General features: G+C 39.6%; 1 protein-coding gene across 6 annotated transcripts in view; it reads right to left on the bottom strand.

The window, feature by feature from the left end:
- Window positions 1-579: 579 nt before the first annotated feature.
- The window catches only part of CRY1 (cryptochrome circadian regulator 1), a 31,512-nt gene continuing 8,881 nt past the window's right edge, over window positions 580-23,210 (bottom strand). For 2 of the 6 annotated variants that reach the window (XM_015863858.3, XM_085539342.1), the window contains exons 2-14: window positions 14,492-14,600; window positions 11,610-11,752; window positions 10,334-10,518; window positions 9,019-9,107; window positions 8,225-8,365; window positions 7,802-8,113; window positions 5,390-5,541; window positions 5,100-5,302; window positions 4,212-4,313; window positions 3,809-3,904; window positions 2,927-2,998; window positions 2,698-2,811; window positions 580-1,247 (exon numbers count right to left, since the gene is read on the bottom strand). In XM_015863858.3, coding sequence (XP_015719344.2) covers window positions 2,702-2,811; window positions 2,927-2,998; window positions 3,809-3,904; window positions 4,212-4,313; window positions 5,100-5,302; window positions 5,390-5,541; window positions 7,802-8,113; window positions 8,225-8,365; window positions 9,019-9,107; window positions 10,334-10,518; window positions 11,610-11,752; window positions 14,492-14,600 — 1,714 coding nt within the window. In that variant the 3' untranslated portion in view covers window positions 580-1,247; window positions 2,698-2,701. The remainder of the gene's footprint in view (window positions 1,248-2,697; window positions 2,812-2,926; window positions 2,999-3,808; window positions 3,905-4,211; window positions 4,314-5,099; window positions 5,303-5,389; window positions 5,542-7,801; window positions 8,114-8,224; window positions 8,366-9,018; window positions 9,108-10,333; window positions 10,519-11,609; window positions 11,753-14,491; window positions 14,601-23,210) is intronic. The other 4 variants (XM_015863869.2, XM_085539348.1, XM_085539366.1 and 1 more) reach the window with 3 other exon arrangements.

Here is a 23,210-nt window from a genome sequence, read left to right as displayed (position 1 = left end):
TAAGAGAAATGGAGATAAGGAGAACTCACCTGCACTTGGTGCATGAGCCACCAACGCAAGGTGCTGGCGCATGATCGTGCATGTGGGCTGCGCTCAGGCATTTGGCAGCTCTTTTGTAAGCATTCTTTGTTTCAGTTGGAAGGGACCTCTGAAGGGAATTTGGTCCAAGTCTCCCGCAATGAACAGGGATACCCACAGCTCCCTCAGGGTGCTCAGAGCCCTTCCAGCCTGACCTTGGGTGAATTCAGGGATGGGGCATCCACCACATCTCCGGGCAACCTGTGCCAGTGCCTCACCACCCCATCATTAAAAACTTCTTCCTTATATCTAATCTAAATCCCCCCAGTAAACATTGACACAGTGGATAAGAGGTGAGTGTTTTCTCTGATGTTGAGCGGCCGCTTCCTCATCCCGCCTCCCCTCCCCCGCCTCGGCAGGCCCGCGCCGCTCCAGCTCCCACAGCGCCATCTACAGAGCGCCAAGTGTGTAGACGTTATGGGAACATTTCCCCCTCATTTTCCCACTCATTTTGTTTGGAAATAATGTACCAGAGCAACAACACACACAAGGACCTTCGTATCCAGCCATACAGTTTTCCTTTTTTATTAACAACATTATGTCATTACTGAACAAGGCAACTGAGAAATACAAGGACTGGACATATACATCAAAATTTTACAGCCTGACAAAAAAAATTGGCGTATGACTTTATATACAAGTGCGATTAGTAAAGATTACGGCTCTACTGTATTTGATTAAACACAGTCCTAATCACTTACGTTACGAAAATATGAAGTTGATCGTACAGAAGTCAAATCCTGGGATCTAAAAATAATGGCAGTTTAAAAACTCCAAAGCTTTCTATGTCCATCTGTTTTACAGAATGTCGCTACAGCTCTTTCTAATACCATGTACATGAAAGATTATCAAAAATATATCGATGGGTCTATGCTAATGATGAATGCTTGTATTTACATTAAGTTAGCAAATACTTCACCAAATACTTTATATACAAAACTCAATTTATCCTTTGTGAAAGAGTCATTAAAAAGTTAAAAACCATAGAAATGCCAGTTAGAAATAATGCGCTCCAAAAATTGGACTTTACAACAACTGAGAACAATTGAAAATAACTTATGAAAAAGCATGTTATTTTACTACGAGGACTCTCACAACTCTTCAGTCCCAATATGGAGTAGAAGAAACTTTGTCCTGGGTGTTAAGCGATATCTCCTCTTCTAACAATGCTGCAAAGAAACAGAAAGAAACAGTTCTTCTTAAGCAGTTTGTCACGCAGGCTTTGAAGAACATGGACTCTGAGCTGCATTCCACCCAGGCCCATTGGAATACCAAAATACAGTAGGAGAACACAGAAGTGCAGTTTACAGGGCTTCGTGTGTGTGCCAAAACATCAGACAGATCAGACTCTGGTTTTCCTCCTCTTCCAGCAACAAGCGAAATGCAGTATGAAAGCAGTGCTCTTCACTGAATCAAGTCAGTGCGATACAGTTGTTCATAATGCACTGCAATGACTTTGTCAGAGTGCTGACACCACATAACAAGCAAAATTAGATCTTGCTGTCAAAACCAAATGAAGTAGATTGAATTTCTCTTTTTATCTCCAGAGATGCTGACCGTATTTTCTATGCTTGCTGCACGGAATTCCTATCTTTCAATTCCACCAAAGCCTAACCATGTTTAATTTTTATTCCTTATTCTTCTAATGCTGTAATGACCAAATCTTAAACCTCTTTTCTTAAAGTTAAGGATGTGATGATATGTCAAACACCTTTAATCTATGCAGCCTCTCTTACCATCTAATCTTGCCCCCTATTCCTGCAGATAGCTTTCCATTCTTTACCTTTTCTTCTAATTGCTCTTCAACATGTCTTACAGAGTATCTCCTTTGTTACTTTCAATTCATGCTCACTGGGAGAAAGGATTTAACATCTTTGGCCTGCCCTCCTTTCTCCATACCATTAACTCTACCCAAAACACAAAATCCATTTAACTTCTCTATGTTGAAGTCTGCACACAAATCCAACTCCTTCCCCAGTGTCTGTTTCTTTCCACACACTTTCGTATCTGTTCATACATGCCTAGGAACATCTTCTTTCTCAGATTCAAGTACTTTTCATCACAACTCTTTCTGACAAACACTATCAATCTGAGCATTGTATCTAGGTTGCAGACCAATGGAAAACACTCAAGACATCCAATCTTTCTCATCCCTAGGTCATTTCATTCAATAACTACAGCAGTGTTTTGTAAAACTCTTTGTGATGTCTCTCCAAAATATGTTCTCCTTAGTCCACTTGCACATCTAGGACTAATCCAGGCTCTGAGATTTCCCTTATTGGTTGTGTTACTCTTCTGATTCAGGTTAGAAGCTGCTGGCACAATTTAAGGTAAAATGCAGGAGAAGCAGAGAGTAAATGAAGCTATATAAGCAGCTCCGCTAATGTGTTTGAAGCCAATTTAACCATCTTCCTTTCCTTAACATCTCCAATGAGGTGTCCAACAGCCCTTGGTTATTTCTCTAACTATTTCCTTTCATGGTTTTGTTGTTGTTGTTGTTGTTGTTGTTGTGTTTGTACAGCACCTGCAACTGAAAGAGCTGGAGCAAAAACTGAAGCTCCTTTGTATTGCAGCAGTATATTCATTAACAGGACAAATGTCAGGTTTCTCAGTTCTTACCAGTTTAATTGGTGCTCTGCCGCTGGACTTTTGGCCCAACACTTTGAGTTTCTTCTTCTGGATTTGGGCGTTTCCCAGCGCTAATGCCAGTACCAAGAGATGCTCTTCCTGACACTGTAAAAAACAGTATTTATAATCAAGACTGTACTTATAGAAGTTCAGGAAAGGGGGTTATGTTTGTTTGTCTGTTTGGGGTTTTGGTGGTGGTGTTTGTTTTCTTTTTAATTACCTGGCTGCATTAAGTGTGATTGCTGATTGTCTCCATGAGCGTAGCGTAAGATACTACTTGCTTGACAGTAACCTGTTCAGTTACAGAAGATGACATAAATAAAGCTCAGAACTTCAGGAAGCGTACAGTTATTTGACTTGCACTAACAAAACAGTTTATTCTCTACCAAGAAAAATCCTCAGAACAACCTGAATATATTAAGTGCACACAGTTATGCCCTGCATTTGTAGCAAACAGAGTAAGGTAGGCTGTTTGGACACAGTAATATATTCTGCGTTGTTATAAAAGTTAACATTGGCATGGTGAGTTCTCCTTTTCCTTTTAAACTACTTGGCTACAGAGACAGTAACAAACCCTTAATGTAATGAAGAAAAAATACAAACACCAAATGGATAAAAAAACCTATTTGAAAAAGTAGTCTGAATTAGCAAGAGCAGTTGCAGTTTCTTGTTCTGCTGTACTCTGCTTATGTTCTGTGTATTTAAACAAAACAAATACTACAATCTATCATGATCAATCAGTATATGCTTAGAAGTCAGTTGTGCTCTCTTTACTCGCAACTCTGACCTCTACAAATCACATCTTAAGTTTTTTGTAAAGCAACCAGAAATTTGCTTATACGTTATGAAAACATCCACCAAAAAAAAGACCTGTGGAATTTCATTATATATGGAAAAGAGTTAATGAAATCAGGGAAAAGGTAACATGTAAGTTTTGCAAGAAGACGTATCAAGTGATTTCCCTTTCAGGATCATTCATCTGAAATAAACCTAGAATAGGTTTCAATATTTCTGTGTAGTCACACTTGTGATTCCCTTCACTACCCATCCAGAACAATATCTGTACTTCACAGATAAAGATAAGACAATATCTTTACAATACCTTGCTGCTGAACTCCACTTCCTCCTGTATGAGAGTCTCCCAGGGCACATGTCTGAACGCCAGCTGTCTGACCGTCACTGGATCCCAGCTGAGCTCCTAGTGAAGCAGGAAAAACAACCAAAAGACAGCATTCCAATTTGGCAAGTCAAACTATTTGATGTGTGTTGAGAAATTATTTTGAGAGAAAGAAAAATATGAATAAGATTCTTCTGTTTGAGATTTTAAAACCTGTCGTTACACAAATACTACCAGCACTGAATAAAACTGGAAGTGTTTAAGTTGCTCCGGAAACTGTCTTGTGAAAACAGCTCTCTTATAATACACAGAGCCAAGGGCCTTATAAAAAGGCATTTCAGCTATTCAGTTCCAGCATTTTTGCATATTGAAAAGGAATCTGACTGACCTCCTGCACTGCTACAACCAGAAATGCTTTCTCCTGGTGAAAAGCTCATTAGGCCACCATTTCCATTTCCATTTGGATTAGAAGGCACTGTTGCAAGAAGACCTAAGCAAAGAAATAAGATATGTAGCCTTAAAGACAGAACGCAAGCAAACGAAAAGATTAAAGGTAGCATCCATTGTTCTCATGGCAGGCAATTCCCCATCCTCATCCCAAGTAGTCCTCCTTTATAATAGGATAACATCTCTCTGTCTCCCCTGCTGTTGAGATATTGACAGGCAATTAACAGTTACGTAGCAGGCATCTTCCTTATAACGTTCTGCATACACTCTCTAGTACATATTAGTTACAAGTGCTACTACATTGCACTGGACCGCAGTGTATCCTGATTCAATATCTAGTATTATCTTTATAAAGACTACTTACAGCATCTGAACAATCTCAATGCACATGGTTTACTTTTCAGAGAAAAGGCAAAGGTGTGTCTTCCCTTGGCACAATGTTAGCAGAGGCTGTAATAGCTTCTATCTGAACAACAGCACTTGCACATATATGGCATGACAGAAGTTATGAATAACATTCATTTTCTAACCTCTGGTATTAAAACTTAGCTGTACAAGAGTAACACAACATTCAGAAGAATATACATTGGCCGATTTAATTAACCAGAATTTATCATAAATCCAAAGAAAAATTTCTGGACAAGGTTTGTCTGTTCCACTCCAGCTCTTTTGACCCTTCTTGGTTGTATCTAATACGTTCATTTATTTGTTCATATATGTAAATCTGCTTACAGCACTGAGTTCATACCTATCTATGGGATGAAACCATTAAATGCTAGAAGGCAAAACATGTTTACAAACAAACAAAGCCAACAGCCTATCACCATACCCAGTCCTCTGTATCGTGAAAGCTGCTGGTAAATTTGTTTCATCCTCTCAATATTCAGACGGCTTGCTTCCGCATGGTTCACCATTGGTTTGGGATAGTTAACTCCTATCACACATTTTGCAGCCTTCTGGACACTCTCTGGGGCATTCCAAGGATCATAGATGTATTTTGCAGGGAAGCCTCTAAGTACAGGCAAATAACGTCTTTAAAAAAGAAGAAAGAATCCATTTTAAACAGAGAGGTAGTTGACAATGTCAGTGAATTACTGAAGATTCTGGACTGTGAATTACCTGATGTAATCTCCATTTGGGTCAGTTCTTCTGCCAAAACCCACTGGACAGTAGCAGTGAAAAAACTGCTGAAAGAAGGAACTACAGGATAGCCACATCCAGCTCCCAGCATTCACGCTCCAATCTGCATCAAGTAAGAGCTCTTCAAAGACCTCAAGAAATTAGGGCAACAAGTTAGTCTGAACGTGGCACATCTTTGAAACACCTGCTTGTCAAGAATGGATGTGAGTCCTCAACTCCCAAGGTAATCCAGCTCTTCAATGCCACAACATTCACTGAACGCTCAGTACATGGCTGCAAATACTTACCTAAATGCCAAACTCAAGAACATAAACGTGATAGCTCATTTTGACTTTTACCCTGTAAAAAAACAACTTGGAAACATCTCAGAAAGGGAAGTCTGGCAAGTTGTACATCTTTGCTAATAAAAAAAAGAATACTCAAATGATGGCTGAAGCCTGATTGCCTTTAAGTGCATTTGCTGCGCTTGGAAGAGCTGCTTCTTCATGTTACAACTGAGTAAGCTTTGCTAACTTTTACAAAGCAGGAAATACAAGGAAGTTCCCCAACTCTGACCACCAGTCTAAATACTTCAGCATGAGCAGCAGCTTTCACTAGGTGAGGAGACCCATGAGTAGTAAGGCAGTTTCAGGACAGAAGAAAATGAGTCAGAAGCCATATTCCTGAAGGCCACTAATTAATCTAGTAAGCCGCAGTTCTGAGGACACACGCTTAGAGATGTCTGAACCAACAAGACAAAAAACATCTTCTCTAACCATTAATACTAATATTAAAATAATATGAGGAAACTCATTTAAATTTACAATTCAATCCTTCCAAAGCTTTCAAGTTTCCAGCATTTTTTGTTTGTTTTTAATTAATATAAACAAGCCTATCATGCATAAAAATGTTTGTCTGCACTGATCACATCACCTAACAATGCAGGCTTACAAAAAAGAAGCTTTATTCTCTGAAGGAGAACGCAGGTGTATTTCCATAAAAACAGGGCACAAAACAGTTTCCCAAACAGTTACTTCTTCAACCTATTTTCCAAGTTCTCATTTCCCTTTCAAACTTGCATTGTATCCAAATGTTCCAAAGAATCATCATCATTTTTCTTCACATTAAGACTCTAAAAATTAACAGCTTATGAATGCCATACAGCTTAAATTAGTATTATTGCAATATAAAGGCTAAACAAGATAACACTAACCAAGACCTTTCTCCACGTAGTCATGGAAGTATTCATGCCATTTTTGTAATATTCAGTGTATACTGCAACGTTATCTACTAGCTAGAGATATTTAAGCAATAGGTGATTAAAAACAACAACCCTATTTTTCAAGCAATTACCTAACAACATAGCAAGATTTTTAGATGAACACTAAATGCTTGCACTCAACTGCTCCACTAGATGCTGCCATGCAATAAGACTTAGAATCACATTTCTTCAGAAGGCCACGTTAGTGTTTGCTAGCTATGGATGTACTGATTTAACATCATTTGACTGCACAAGACTGGCCCGTCCATATACATGCGCTGTTTCAAGAGTAAGAACAAGGTGGCACTCATCTGTAAAGCACAGCCATTTCATTTGGCTGAATCACCTGTGCATATTTATCTTCAATGAACTGTATAAGGAAAATTCCTAAGACAGCTTATGTCCTTATGTAATCAAGACTTCCCTTTTAAATGAAATGTGTTTACTTGCAGCTAACCTATTAAGTGAGATGAAATGTCATAAGACTGGATGCACATATAAGATGCAAGCTCAAAACTCAGAGGGCAAGTACTTTTAAAAGAAATCTAAAATAATAAACTATTTGTCATTATCATCGTCCAGTAAAAGAAGTGTGACCCTTCCAAATAAATAAATGTAGAACTGACTGAAATGCTAAGATTAAATTATTGCATTCTTTTCTTCAGAGGACTGACACGTGCACTTTCAACTTCAGTGTCTCCTGGGTATTTGCATGGAAATTAATTACACTGAAACTACAGCTAAATGACATTGCCCATACTCATACTTCTAACATTAGGTGAAGGGACAGAAGTGGCTAAAAGGACACTCTCAGCTCTTAGTCTTCTCCCTTTAATTCCTGTATTTTTCCTTAGTGGGCAAGAAAACATACGTTGTGAACAGGAATACTTCACAAAACTATGACTGTATAGAAAATTTCAGCTGCAGGGTTAAACTATATTTCTTAAAATCATAGAATCCTGAGAGTTCAAAGAGAGCTCTGAGGGCCATCTAGTCCAACTCCCCTGCAATGAACAGGGACACCACAGCTAGAGCAGGGTGCCTGGGTCTTACCTATCCTCACCTTGAAAGTCTTCAGGGATGGGGCATCAACCACAAAATTTATGTATAAATATAAACCAAAATTCAAAATCAAGAATAAGAAAGAATACCTTCATTCCTTCTTCCCAGCTAATCCAGAGGTCACCTCGAGTCAAAAAGCATGCCACAGCATGCCGAGCTAAGTGGTGAATCCAGCCTTCTTGACGAAGCTGCGTCATAATTGCATCAATCCAAGGAAAACCTGTCCTGCCTTCTGCCCATTTGGCCAAAGCCTCAGGATTCTTATCCCACGGAATTTGAACACAGATAGGATTCCCCTCCATTTTATCAAACCGTGGATTGTTAGTTGCCGCTGTGTAGAAAAATTCACGCCATAACAGCTGGCCATAGAGGGAGAGGGGAGGGGAGCTGTTCTTTTTTACCTGAAGATTATTAAAGGAAAACATTTTATTAGGAAAAGATGGGGGGAAAAAAAGACACAAAAACACATCACAACATCTAAGAATGCGTAGTTGACCATGTAGAAATCATACCTTTTTGTACAGGTCCGTTAACTTGAAATAAAAGAGTCGACAGGACAAACAGCCAAAGCGGAGGTAGGGACTAAGCCCTGTAGGGCTTGCCAGAAGGGAATTGGCATTCATTCGTGGTCTTTCAAAGTTTGCTACCCAAGCCTTAAAAAAACATAAAATAAACCCAAAATACACTAACATCAGACTGCAGAGTAGGTAACAGAAGTTAGTGAGCTTAAAAGGGAGAAATCATGCACAATCCATAACCAAGCCCACATGCTGAACAGGTGATCACATCATCTGAGAGCTAAGATAAGGTGATCATACGTTCAAGGGGTTCTCCTTAAATCAGCAGAATCTCTAATAAATAATTCACCTCCACAAAGAAGGCATGAACTGTCCTCCAGAACTACTTATCCCTTCCTCAAACATACAGCAAACTGCAGCAAGTAACAGTACAGTAGCTTTTTAAGGAACTGCCCTTCAAAGCTAGGAAGCATTTCAAGTAAGATTATCTCCAAAGAAAAACAAATCCATTTCTCAGAACATGCGGTAGCACAACAGACTTTCTCCAAAGTTCAAGGCAGGTGACAATTTGCTGTCATCTTTTAAAACTAAGAAACAGCAACTAGATTTACATCATGATATAAAGGCCCTGAGTATAAAGGGTTATCTTCTGTTTCTTTTTGGTGTTTTTTGGTGGGTAGGGGGCTGCTAGTTAAAAAAAACCACTTTGTTCAGTTTTCTTTACATTTCATTACTAAGAACAACTCTATTTTCCAGGTACATTACGCTCACTAAAATATGAAATATACCTTTCGTTCTAGATGTCTCTCCAGTCGTGTGAGAGCTTCTGTTTCTCCCCCAGGCCATACAGCAGAAGGCAGACCATCTGTGTCAAAACCTGAAAAACAAATTAAAACAAGGAAAGTCCTTGTTTGCCTCTACAGAAGGGCAATAAATTCGAGGGTACTGATACTCGATGGCATATTATTATATCCTCAGAACAGCCTTAAGTTGGACATGTGGCAACATGCAAGTTCCGTAACAGTATGCAACCAAGTTTTAACAAACCATGTTCAATAGCTCCAACTTGTAGGAAAATGCATTTTTTACATTCTGCTATAAAGTTTAACACTGAATGATTTTACTCCAATTCCACCACTTTTGTTTTTGCCCAAAGTGACCTGCCTTTCATTTTCCCAATTATTTTCAGGTTTCCAGCTCTGCAGCACACTGATTATCTCTAAACTACAACTTTTACTTTTTATTACCTCACTTCTAAGAAGCAGGAATTGCTTCGTTAATTCACAGGATGCCTACAAACTTTTCCAATCATACTAAGAGCATCCATACTACCTTCAGAACTAACATTCCTATGTTTCATTGACTTGGACATCCATAACAGATTGGAATTACGATTAGTAATTCTGCTGCAGAAGATAAAAAAAAGAGGCAAGCTTTTTTCCCCATCCCCTAAGGACTGCTCAGCAGGTACATGAGATAACAAGTTCAGTGAGATCTTTCTTTCTGAAGAAGGCTTTAAAAGACAAAACAGCAAGAGCCTAGCCAAAATTTGTCCAGAGCCTTTTCTTAGGGATTTGGTTGTCATGCTGCATTTGTTTGCATATATATCTTAAATTAAAATTTATACAAACAAGAGATTTTTAGAATCTTCTAAAATAATTATTTGCCTTATTATGGCAATTAATTATTATTATGGTATTTCAGGACAAGCTTTTGGGGCTTTGCTTTGCTTTATATTAAATTGTAAAGTGATAGATCGATGAACACAAGGTCACCAAAGCCATATAATGCAAGGAAATAATAAAGACTGTAGTAGCTTGATGATTATTTGGTATCTCAATAAAATGGTGGTGCTGTACTTCAAGAAGCTCAGCAGTACTTAGTGTAGTTTGACCCATCTGACCACCCATTTAAACAAACTCAAAACCTAAAATGCACCAAGCTCATTATCCCTTTTTGTTCTATTTGTTTGACATCATTGACATCAACTAACAATTAACCAGAAGTAGAACTTCTCTCAGGTGGTTATTTTAAGTATTTCGCTTTCAGTGGGAGGCTGCTCCTATACTCGTTCTGCAACATCTTAACAGTGTAAGAACTTACCTAGCTCTTCAAGCGACGGGACACCGTATTTCTCATCGTGGTCATCGGAAACTGGAGTGGTACATTTCTGCATTACCTCCGGGGTTATAGTCTCCACTGGCATCTCCAGAGGTTCCATTCTACTAATCAGAGTCTGGAATCGCTTGTAAGTAAGAGGTGGCTGTCCTCCATTTAATTCTATAATTCTAGTTTTAAAAGGAAAAAAAAAGAATAAAAACAAAGTATGTTAAACAAGAGGTTATTACAATGTTATTTGTTTTTTTGTTTTCATTTGTTTGTTATTATTTGTATATACATCTATGCACACAGAAGAAATATTGTGCTACACAGAAAGACTGATATACTTGATTATCCAGACAGTTTGTACCTTAATTTCACACCATCATTTTTCCTCATCAGGAAAACATAAATTAACTGTTTAAAATCAAGTCAATTATTCTTAACTTCTGGGCTGACGAAAGTTCCTTAAGAATGAGTAACGAATACAAAAAGCTCGAGGCAACGAAAACACATAGAATTAACAGAGCAGGTAAAAGTCTGCAGCAGCACAGGTGAGTTGCATGCATCTTTATAAGATCATGCAAGCTGCATAAAAAGAAAGCATTTTTCTACTCTGGCATTCAGAGCAGAGTCCAGTGCTGCAGCTGAATTAATACTGAGAAAAGATTAGGCTGCCATTTATACGCAATGACTTGTCAATACACAGTTTTCACATTCTGCACCGTCCTTCCATCTTTAAATCTGCAATCTTGGAAACAGGGTAAGTTCAAGAAATAGCTTAAAGCAGCAGATCGAATCAACTGTTCACTTAAGGGCAGGGGGAAAATGAGAAGGAATTTTGACAGAGGGGTAGATTTTCAGTTTAAGATTTAAAACTAATTACTGGTTTCAAATACGTGCATCTAGCAATCTCCCATACATGTGGTTTATAAAATTAAAATGAGCATCTACAGTAACAAATTATTTAATGTTAAGAGAAGCCAAATCATATTTTTGAACAGTTTGCAGATTGTGTTTCTATAATAAGGAGCTAATACTAATCCCTTTAAATAGATCTGTGGAATAACAAACAACACATTAAGTAACACAACACAGGGATATCAAACAATCCCCAGAATGTTACTGGATATGTAACTTATAGGAAACAGTGTGAGAAAAATGGAGGACCTTTTGCTAACTCGTGTAGAAATGAAATTGAGACAGAACAAACTAAAATTAAACCAGAACAAGTTCTAGTTGTTTCTTCCTTTATAAAACCAGAGTAATGGTAACTTACTTGTCTAGGTCATATAATGTGTGAGAAATTCGAACGATGACCTCCACTCCAGCTTCACTAGCCAGCTTCTTAATTGCTGCATCTCTCTCCTTCCCAAACGGTTCAGAATCATATTCAATAGACAGTTTTGCAATGCTCCATTCCTGAAACACAAAATAAATATCCGGTCCTTCAGCAAACCAGCTGCAAGATAGAGAGTGAGGAAAAGGAGAACAGAAAAGACAGGTTGTAACACCAGCTGTAGAGAGCTGGTAAAAATACACAAAGGTACAAGACACAGAGATACAGATATCCTGACTGACAAAAAAGCAGCCAACATTTCGGCACCTAGACTGGAATCAGACAAAAACAAAAAAAGCCTCTATTGATCTGCCCCATTACATTTCCATAGAAGTTTTGAAAATCCAGCTTTAACTTTAGGATCCACATACTTAAGAGGCATAACGGCAGGGAAAGATGACACAGGCTGTCTTCTGGACATTTTTGAGCATGTTTCTAATCCCAGTTACCTTAAACAGGAAACCTAAACACACCAGCCAGACTATTTCAGAGAACGAGACTTATACCAAAGGCACAGGGGTTCACTGTTCACTTAGGGCACTGCTTCACTTCTCCATCACATCACCTGTGATGGAGCACAGGTACAATAATAAGGATAGATTACTCTAGGGAGTGCTTGGCATCCTTCCACCCTTACGTCTGCCAACAATGACACAGCAGGCCCTGAACCCTTTAGCAGCCTCCTCTTACACAATGTTTATTTTACATTCAGTGGTGATGTTTGACAGCTGGTAGCAAGTTTTCTTAAATCCTTCTTTCCTCTGGTATGTTGAAAAGAAAACCATGAAAAAAAAGCATCCAAGGGCCAGAGCCACACTGCAGAGAGAGCCAAGGAACTCTGAGACAAGTGAGACGTGATGCGAATACACACAGTTCACATTAATAGTAATGTCAGTTCACATTAGCATGAGGTAGGCACGTAGAGGCAAGGACACACTTTGCACGTGCTGCTTGGCACAATGGATGCTTTTATCAACACTGATGTATTTAAATAAATCAGAAATCGTCCCAGCTCTATTCTGTTAATCAAGCCAGCCCCAAAGCACTAGAGATACAGAACAAACTAGGACAAACTGGAAAGAATAGCAAGAATCAAGTGAAGTTCACCATTTCAAATTAAGTAACAGGTACCAAGTGGGTGTCAGCGACTAATGAAAGCTGCAAATCCGCAGTCAAATGAAACCATCTTTCTTGACTTAAAGAAATAAAAGTTTTGCAAAGACCTGCAAAGTTTGCTGATAAAAATATTCTGTCTCTGTGTACTACTCCAGAAGATGACAACCTAGTGCTGCTTTCAGTAGCAATACTAGCTAGTACTGCTGAGAACAGGTGACACTGAATTAAGTCTTAAGGGAAGCAAAGCTGTTCTGAGGGATTGAAAGCGGGCAGGAAAGAAGAACACAAACAAGTATCTCTCTCTAATCCTAGAGTCCTCTTAGTTCTTTTTAACAATTAAAATATATCAGTACTCTGTCTTTTGAAAACATGATCCTCCAAACTGTGAAAAGGAGAGTCCTACTTAAAAAAAAAACAGCTGTGAAATATTCACCCCCAGGCATCTTAGATAAGGTTTCTGACACAAGAGTTTACAGAAGTTCCACTGCTTCCTACCATTAATGGCTTGAAGATATCACCTTTCAGACAAAAAAACAGATGTGTTGTTCATGGTCAGGATTGTTGCTCACTTTTATGAGACATTTAATGAGAACAATTTGAAAAGCTTGATTCAAGGTTCCACATCAGCCACCTGATATACAGGTATCTGCTTTGGCAAAATAGGCTACAGGTGTAACTGTATGAGTTATATATGTGCTTGAGGTAGCCTTCAGCCAAATGACTAACATGCTCAAGAGATTAAAAAAAAATCTCTTTCATTTATCTAGCTTAGTGCTGATGACTGGAGAATTACATCTCTTGAGAAGACAGTCTTTCCAGAAAAGGATATTTTTTCCAGTCTTGCTTATCTCAATCACCTCAATTCAGTCATTCCATAAAACCTCTTAGAATCCATATGCAAAGCATACTGAGCAGCCTGGAGAAGAGAAGGCTCCAAGGAGACTTGATAGCGGCCTTCCAGTACCTGAAGGGGACTCACAGCAATGCTGGGGAGGAACTTTTTAATGAGGGCATGTAGCAACAAATTGAGGGGAAATGGCTTTAAACTGGAAGAGGTACATTTAGACTAGCTATTAGGAAGAAATTCTTTACTGTGAGGGTGGTGAGGCACTGGAGCAGGTTGCCCAGTGACGCTGTGGATGCCCCCTCCCTGGAAACATTAAGGGCCAGGCTGGATGGGGCTCTGAGCAACCTGGTCTAGATCCCTCTAAGGTGTCCCTGACTATAGCAGGGGGTTGGAAGTAGGTGACCTTAAGGGTCCCTTCCAACCCAAACCTTAACCCTAACCCTAAAAAGCACAGCAGAGGTTTGGTCTAAAATCAAGCACTGCTTTTACAGGTCAGACTTTGAATCTCTGAATTTGTGTACGTGTTATTTCAGAGGGAACCCAGAAAGGAAAACTTAGTACAGGACACAGCAAAACATGAGAAATTAGCCCTGTTTCTGGAGAGAAAAGAATTAAAACTGTGTAGTCTAAAAGGAACTCAAGCCAATTGATGTGCACATTAGAGAGGAACAGAAATTCAAACATTGAAAAATCCTGAAACTGCAAAAGTGTATTTAGCATTTGTGTTGAAAGCAACTTGTGCTTAAGTATACTAGTATACTTAAGTTGAAACCATTTTGACAGTCATACTCATGGACAGAAACTATCCGTAGGGTAAAAGGAAACCTGTATTTTAGTTGTATGCATTTCTAGCATTTACCTTAAAAAGCCTGGGGAAAACATCTGCTGGCTGTCCACGAATAACAAACAAACGTGAATTCAGTTTCCGTAGATTGGCATCAAGATCCTCAAGACACTGAAGCAGAAACCTGCAAAGAAAAGTAAAGAAATGTTTGCTTTCTGAGGTAGACCAAGCAACTTTGCAGTAGAAACAGGGACCTAGAGGAACAGCCCAACTGTTATCAGATCTTCCATATTTTGTGTGTATTTTGGTGATGCATGCATGTCACCATTCTAAGTACACTTAGCTTACAGTAGTTCAATAGCTCTTATTAAGCAGCACACAATTGACAAAAATCAAACTGAGCTCTCATTGAAGTTTTCACCTCAGTGCTACTCAGTTCCGGAACACATTAAAAGATACTCAAGTCTTATCTGAATCTGTAAATGTCTTGTCACCCTGAAGGGGGAAAAAATAGCACACCACAAAATAAAAGAGGAGACAATCAGTTATTGGCATACAGCAACGAAACTTAATCCAAGTGCCCCTTACAACACAGAGGCCTGAACTGTTACTAAAAACAGCACGTCGGGGGACTAGATGGTCACAACTACGCCTTTGGCCTTCACTTATAAAAATAGCCCTGTTTCTAAGGAGGAATGTCACAAACCAGCTATACCCTCCCTTCAATTTGTAACAAGCAAATCAGGAAACAAGGAAAAAGGGGGGGGGGGGGGGGGGGGGGGGCTGCAGATCTAAAAGTCTTAAGGTAAAATGAGCTGTTGCACATCGGATGTTGAGACAGATCTACGCACCAAAGAATGATTAGTGGATTGAGTAACTGAAGATTGTCTGGGGGGAGACAAGAAAACTGACAGGAAAACTGAGGCTGGTGGCCACCTATGGAGATATTCAGATAAGCATCCTTCTCACAGACCCCTCACCAGCATAGTGCTTCCCCTACAGCATTATCTCTGTGATAAAAGTAAGGTTTTAATTAGGAGCTGCTCAAACCCTCTACCACAGCGATGTTACTGTGAGGCAAATCATGCACTGATGAGGGCAGCTGCTAAGTTTTGTGCATGCATGTGCCACTGGATTCCCCACCATCAACCAAAAGTGATGCCCTGAGAGGCAAAGGAGAGACTCTCCTGCTGGAGGCCATCAATCCTGTGAGGACCTCCCATAACACCACTACATATGGGTATACAAGAGCACAGCAGCTTCTTTACTGACAACCACAGTACGTGTTTAATGACAGGAACAAAAAATGATGCCCAGTTCTCTCACTTTGCTAAATTTTGATCTGAAAAAAACAAACCCTCCAAGGCAGGCAGACAATGAAGTAAGATATATATGCTATATCTAAAAAGAAACTTCTGTATAAAAAGTCATTTTAATATTAGATTCTAGAGTAAAATAACATATGCTTCTATTTAAAGAGAATGCGGGCCCTAAGTTTGTAGGCCAAAGTCACTTCTAGGCCTACACTAGAAAGTACAGAGTGTTTTTCTGTTGTTGTTGCTGCTGTTTTAAGCTTGGAATTACAGTCTTTATCATGAATCCTGTCCATTTCAATCTTTCTCAATCTTGTTTCCCAGGAACATATGCGTTCACAAATCACTATAAACATGAACTACAGTGTCCCAGGTGGCTTTGGAATGATAGAAGAGGTACATTTTTGTTTGAATTTAAACTTCAAGCCACAGAATATAGGGAAAAGGTGTTAAGGAGAACTGGCAAAACAAAACACTCACAGCTATTTCAATGCAAGAACTGTCTCAGGAAATTGTTTTCCTACTTACTTCCCCCCTATTTTCTCAACCCACTTTCTTCCTTACTGACCACAGCACACAACTTTAGTCTAGACCTGACACAAAATCCTATTCAAGAAGATTACATGCACTGACCCAGCCTTCAATTCACATCCAAGGTCCCTAAACTTGCCCTTAATACCATTTAATCTCTATTTTGTTGGTTTTCCAAATCTTCTCTAATATCTCTCTTCCTATCTCCATAAAACTTGCACATATGTGGAAAAACAACAGTCTAGACTGGAGCTGTCAAATACATGGAGGAAGAGAAGGGAGCAGAGGGGGACGCAGGGAAGAAATTACTCTGTTATCAACCCTTCTCACCCACACAAAAACAGAAGCAAACTAACCAAGTCCCAGCTTAGGCTGCACAACTGTCACTGAGAACACACTGTTCAGAGAGAAAAAAAAACAAATTAAGCCCTAGTGACCCCATGGTATTTGTAGTAACAACAGTGCAAAAGAACACTGCTTTTGAATAGGAGAAAAGGAGTTCCGTTTACAGCAAACGATTATTCAGAATGAACTTGCAATTTATTAAGACTATTTGAACCTTTCATCTGGTCTGGATGTGTTTAACAAGATGTGCTGCAAATGATGAAACAAATCTATTTTGTTTTCACCAATATACAATATCACACCTAAAGGGCATTTTCTCATTAAAATTAGAACAATTTCATCAAAAAAATCTGTATGAATACAGATGTTTGTTTGTTTTCTCATATGGAGGGCTGGAGCCCCTCTCCTGTGAGAAAAGGTTGAGGGAACTGGGCTTGTTTAGCTTGGAGAAGAGAAGACTCCAGGGAGACCTCATTGTGGCCTTCCAATATTTGAAAAGAACATATAAACAGGAGGGAGGACTGCTTACATGGATGGATAGTGACAGGACAAGGGGGAATGGTTTGAAACTGAGACAGGGGAGGTTTAGGTTAGATATTAGGAGGAAGTTTTTCACACAGAGGGTGGTGACACACTGGAACAGGTTGCCCAAGGAGGCTGTGGATGCCCCATCCCTGGAGGCATTCAAGGCCAGGCTGGATGTGGCTCTGGGCAGCCTGGTCTGGTGGTTGGTGACCCTGCACATAGCAGGGGGTTGAAAATCAAGGATCACTGCGGTCCTTTTCAACCCAGGCCGTTCTATGATTCCATGATTTTTCTTGCTCAGTTAGAATCAATGACTTAAGAAGGCTCATTTCTAGACATAACCACTACCAAGAAATATGTAGTTGAATCAACAACTCATCGTAACCTAATCTTTTTCATGTGTACAGAAGTTTGGTTAAAGGCATGTTCAGATCTAGTTTTAGATATATCTGGGTACAAATTACTTTAAATTCAAATCTCTACATTCCAGACTTCCCACTTTCATCTAACATGCACTTATGTGCAAGGAAGCTAACAGCCATACTAGCTCCTGGGACAACCTCAAAGCCCATTGCTTTCCTTAATATTGGCATAGCATTATAATGCACACCCTAACGAATCAACATAGCATCGACAACAGATGCATGCATGTTGGGGAGGAGTAATACCACATCTACAACATGCAACTCCCCCATAAAACAGTAGCTCTCAGCACTCAACACACCCTTACAGTACACCATCATGGGATCTGGAAGGAAGTGTTACAGAACTGCCCTTCCAAGGTTCCACTTTGAATTGTAGCTCTTGACTACAAGTGAGCGTGGTTCTGGAGAACCAACTCCATGCACAGGTACAATGCAGAGCAGCAAGATGCAGGCATTTCCCTCAATTGCAGGCATCTAAACAGAATTGGGAGCAGCACTCTAACACAGACACGCAGCACTCTTATTTTTCTCACCAAACCCACCAAAAATGCATTCCCTCTTCAGCTTAACATACTTCAAAATTACTCTGTGAACTGGAACAAGCGTGAAACCCTCTAATCTCATTAAAAAGTAATCTCTTTTTAGTATAGGAACTCCTGGAGCAAAGTTTCCTAACACAAGCTCTGAAGTAACAGTTGCTAGGCATGAATTCTATTATACTTCCCCCCCAAGTACGGCAATTAGGAGCTATTTAAATCGCTCCCTACAGTAACAGGTCATAGTCCTGAGTCTGCAATGTGAAACAACTTTGTTCTCCCAATCTAACAGAGAAAGTGAGAAAGCACTTTCTTTTTCACTTTGAGTAAATACAAGAAGTGCACAACCTAACTTCATTAAAAAGGCACAAAAAGGATGGAACAGATTATTTTAGCAGGTAAGAGCATCGACCCACATTACTTCATCCAAACCAAGTGTTCTGCCTCTCTGCTAAAGCCAGGGAGCAGAAGGGGACTGACCTGAACTAAAACCTGTTTCATTCCTCAGTCACTAAATATTTTACCCATGACTGCACGAATTCCAACAATCCATCCAAAATACTGTTGAACCAGTATTTCTGAATGCCTCCTCTCTAACCACTAGTCCTCAGGCCAAGCCTTTGATTTCCATCTCTCCAACAAAGAAAAGCAGCATCACACAACAGATTCACAGCACTGTGGATATTCAAGCACCACCCAAGCTTTGTCTCTCAGAATTATGTTATGCGGCCTGGTGGCTGCTGGCTTTATTTTCCTGTTCAATTTTTCTCCAGCTTTTCTATCAGATACTGCTTTGTCTTTCAGAGTTTGTGAAGAATGGGATTCAATAAAAAGAAAGAATACTACACACTGCACAGCATCAACCACACCTTTATATTTGAATGAGCACAGTCTGCAGCATTAGGCACTGATTGCATTAAGAGATCACGCAACATGTACCTTTACGCATGGAAAGAGAGAGATTTGGCCTTTCATACATATCTTCTGTTTTGCCCTATGTTCAGTTGGATCATTATGAAATTCCAGTATCACTTAGGTAAACACGCTTCTCAGATTAGCTTCTACAAGATTTCATCTAATACTGCAACTGTGTGTAAAGCACTGAGAAGTACCTCAAATTTGATATATTTAATATTTTATCAGCGCATTTTCCTGTTTACCACCAACCAACGCATCTTAGACAGCGCAAGCAGTGTATTCTTATGAAACCATAAGAAGATTAAGCTCAGACAGGATTTAATTGTTATGTACACTCCACAGCATCCTTTGGCAGCTTGCCATAGCAGTATTTTCCTGTTACCAAATCAAGGTCACACAGAGGCATACCTTATTATATTACATTGTTTCAGTGAATACAGCATACAACTTAATATCCCCAAAAGGTATACAGTAATACCTCCGCTAGTGAGTTTATACACAAGAGCAGGAAAAAGTTGACTTTATTCAACAGTGGGTACAGAAGACAGCTGGCTGTGGAGCTAACTAATCTCCTGCAGGTTTACTCTACAGACAGCTGAGAAAGAATGGTTCCTTCACAGTGCAGCTCAGGACCTCAGCACCTTTCATAACTTGGTATGAGCTGATCCGTGCACAAACCAAGAACTGCATCGCTGGCCTTTTTTCTTCTGGCATTGACAACTGCTATTATCCTTAAGCCAAAGCAAAGCTGTGATGAATGAAGGAGACAAGATGCACCCGAGCCCAAGTAGAGTTGTGGTATGCATAACTGCTGTGAAATAAGCTCTTAATGAAAAGCAAACAATACAACGACAAATTGAATGCTTCAGAAAAGGTTGTAAGAAGGAGTTTCAAACAATAAGTATTGCTTTATTGTGGTTAATCTCCAAACATGTTCAAGTTGAGTCCTTTTCAGTGGATCTTCTGGAAGCTAAGCAGCAAGGACCATCTCATCTTGCTGGACATGAGCCAGCAGCATGCATTTGCAGCCCATAAGGCCAACTGACTTCTGGGCTGCATTAAAAGAGGTGGGGGTGATTGTCCCTCTCTACTCAGACCCCATCTGGAATACTGCGTCCAGGGCCCCCATTACAAGAAAGATATGGAACTCTTGGAATGGGTCCAGAGGAGAGTCACTAAGAAGATCAGAGAGCTGGAGCACCTCTCCTGTAAAGAAAGGTTGAGAGAACTGGGCTTGTTTAGCTTGGAGAAGAGAAGACTCTGGGGGGACCAACCCCTGCACACAGCAGAGGGATTGGAACTAGATGGTCATTGTGGTCCTTTTCGGCCCAGGCCATTCTATGATTCTATGATCTCATATATGTAGTTTCACCCAACTCCAACATGCAATTCTGTTCTATTAAAAAGACAAAATAATTTTAATCTAATCTAGCTTACACTAAGACACAGATCTACGATATCCTTCCATATTAATTTCATTAATTTGTTCACAAGTGAGCTAGCTTTTCAAGGGTAGCACTACCCAAAAGAAAGGAATACACAAAAGATGTCCTATCAAAAGGTGTCCTAATTCAAGAGACATGCATAAACTCCCTAGAAGCAACCTATATTTGGTTCCTATTTTGCGATCCCTACTTCACAGTAAATAGCATATCTAGCCTTTGTAAAGATCTGGATCTGAGCTCTGCACTTAGAGAACACCTATTACTCATCCAGACTCATTCCCATTTAACAAGCAACAAACAACTCAAATTACTTGTTACAAAGGTCAGCTTTCTGATGATAAGAGACTAACAGGCTCACAGTTTAAGTCTCTTCTCCACAGTCTTCCACTCTAATGTATTCCATGTTTGCTTTTCTGTAGCTCTTTAATTCCAATTCACTGAAATTCTCATGACTTGACTTAACTCCTTATGCTGACTCTTTCCAGTATGAAACTACTTGGATCCACAGAAGAAAAGTCAGAAGCAAGCAATCGTATCTGCAGCATGGACAGCTGGGGAAGTACAACCTAAAAGCAAATTATAAAACACAGCTTCTTGACAGTACAGCTGTGTTCACATTTAAATAAACTTACAGCTCCCTATTCTCATGTACCCACATAGCCTTATTTAAGCGAGCTGCTCATAAGGCTTCATGTAATTAAACCAGAGCTGGCCTGATTTTTATTCCTTTCGCTGAACAAAGTAGTTCAGTCACATTACTCTCCAGAGCCACACTGTCTATAAGAAAATAACAGCCAAGGCTCATTTCAAAAGAATAAAAGAGACTGGGACTCTAGCAAGGCACAGTCCTGCAGCCTGATTCAGGACAAGTCCCATACTTCACTCTGCAGGGGCCTTCCATATCAAAGTCTGAAACTGACAAAAAAAGATGCACTGAGCTCCGTAACATAAGCACTGGTATAGGAAACAGCAATGTAGTTCATGGGATAACTGGTGAAATCATAAAATCGAGTAACATTTAGATAAACATCGAGACAAACACACTAACCAACCTGCCTGTTGGTCAGGAGCAACACCAAGGTCAAGGACCAGAATGTAATATTTCACTTGAAGAAACTGAATTTAGTTTATCTAAATTAAGTCATTGCAGTAGTCCACATAAGTGTACTATGTCACTAAAAAGTGATATTCAACCATCTCTCTAGAAGTAAAGATGATCCAGATCAATTGCTTTATGAAAAATGCAGTCTTTATAAGAACTGTGTTTTTTTTTATTTTAGCTGTCTACCCGTTGCTTTCAGAAGAAGCAAGTGAATTGTCAAAGAGCAACAGCATCACAGATTCTTGACTGTAGAAATAATAGCAGGCAGCTGGAAAACAATGTCCTCCACACTATCAGTTTTTTCCAGTTTGCTTGTGCCAGACTTGGAATTAACAGCACAACGGGAGATGCAGAAGGGAGCACTGCCAACGTAAACACATAAATGGAAGGCACAGGATGGGACACTCCATGGCCACCTCCCCAAAAGTGGGTGTCAGTGAAGACAAAGGGCTTAAAAACCAAGAAGTGCAGTGAAATATCAAGCAAACTGCTGTCATTCCAGTAAGGAGATTCATCTCTTAAGAAACCATATATATATATATGAAAATGATAGGAGAACACTTGCAGGCTCTGAACTAAAAACTTGCTTAATCACCATTGATGAGTATTATTGCTATGCAGAGCCTCACACAAGAGGAGATTTTCCTTCTCCACTGGAGGTCAAACTGAAGGAAAAAAAATAAACGTTATCTGCTTTCATCCCCACACTTCAAGGTCAAGGGAAAAGATAAGGAGGGGAGAAAGAAACAAAAAGAAGCCTCCAAACTCCACAGCTTTCATTACTGCATTGCTCACAACCTGATCATTTCCTTATGCCGTTTGTAAGAAGAACATTTCAATATGAATCAACAAAAATAGTTTCTTAAAGTAGGTCGTTGCTGCAGCAACCAGTTGGCTGTTTGGACTACTCCCTGCCACAATGACCTACTTTTCTAGTTATATGTAACTGTTATAGTAGGAGCTGTAATTCTAGTTCACTTCCGAAGGGTTGCGAGAGGATTTATAACTTGCAGTTGAACTTTGTTCCTAACAAAGACAGATAAAAGCTTCGAGCCTTTACCAGAAGCAGATCGGTTCTGCTCCTATGTTGTATTTAGAAGCACTGCCACCAAAAGGTTAAACGAAATCTAATACTCAAAAAGCACGCAGCCAATATGCAAAATTGGGAGCTGACAAAAAATAGAAAGGGAAGCTGTCAAAACAAACAGCTACTTGTGAACTACATGTTCCAAGGCAGCGCCGGTGTCTGGCAGCAGCCTTTCTACATAGACAGGCTGCTCAGAAGCTAAGAAACACCATCTAGAGCTGTGCTTAAAGATCATTTTAAATCTGCACGAAGGACAAAAAACTTCTGTGAACGACAGGTAAAGCTAACCTATTTCTGAACCTCACTGAACCCTGCAGGAAGGGTGCAGTAGGAACATACAAGGATACAACCAAACCCAGGAAGTAACACTAACAAAGGCTTAAACTCCCTGCTTGCTATAGATGGGCATTATCCTTACAACAAAGGAAAAAAAGATTACTAGTACTTCATTGAATGGTATTCTAACCTCGTGGAGAAAATAAGGATCATCTTTATCTTATCATCTAAGCCCACAGAGATTCACATTTCAATCTCACTGCCTTGTGCATAGGTATTTCTGATCAATCT

This window comes from Coturnix japonica, chromosome 1 (assembly GCF_054131305.1).
Source record: "Coturnix japonica strain WE chromosome 1, WE-NBRP24, whole genome shotgun sequence".
Taxonomy (NCBI): domain Eukaryota; kingdom Metazoa; phylum Chordata; class Aves; order Galliformes; family Phasianidae; genus Coturnix; species Coturnix japonica.
This window is presented reverse-complemented; position numbering and strand designations above follow the sequence as displayed.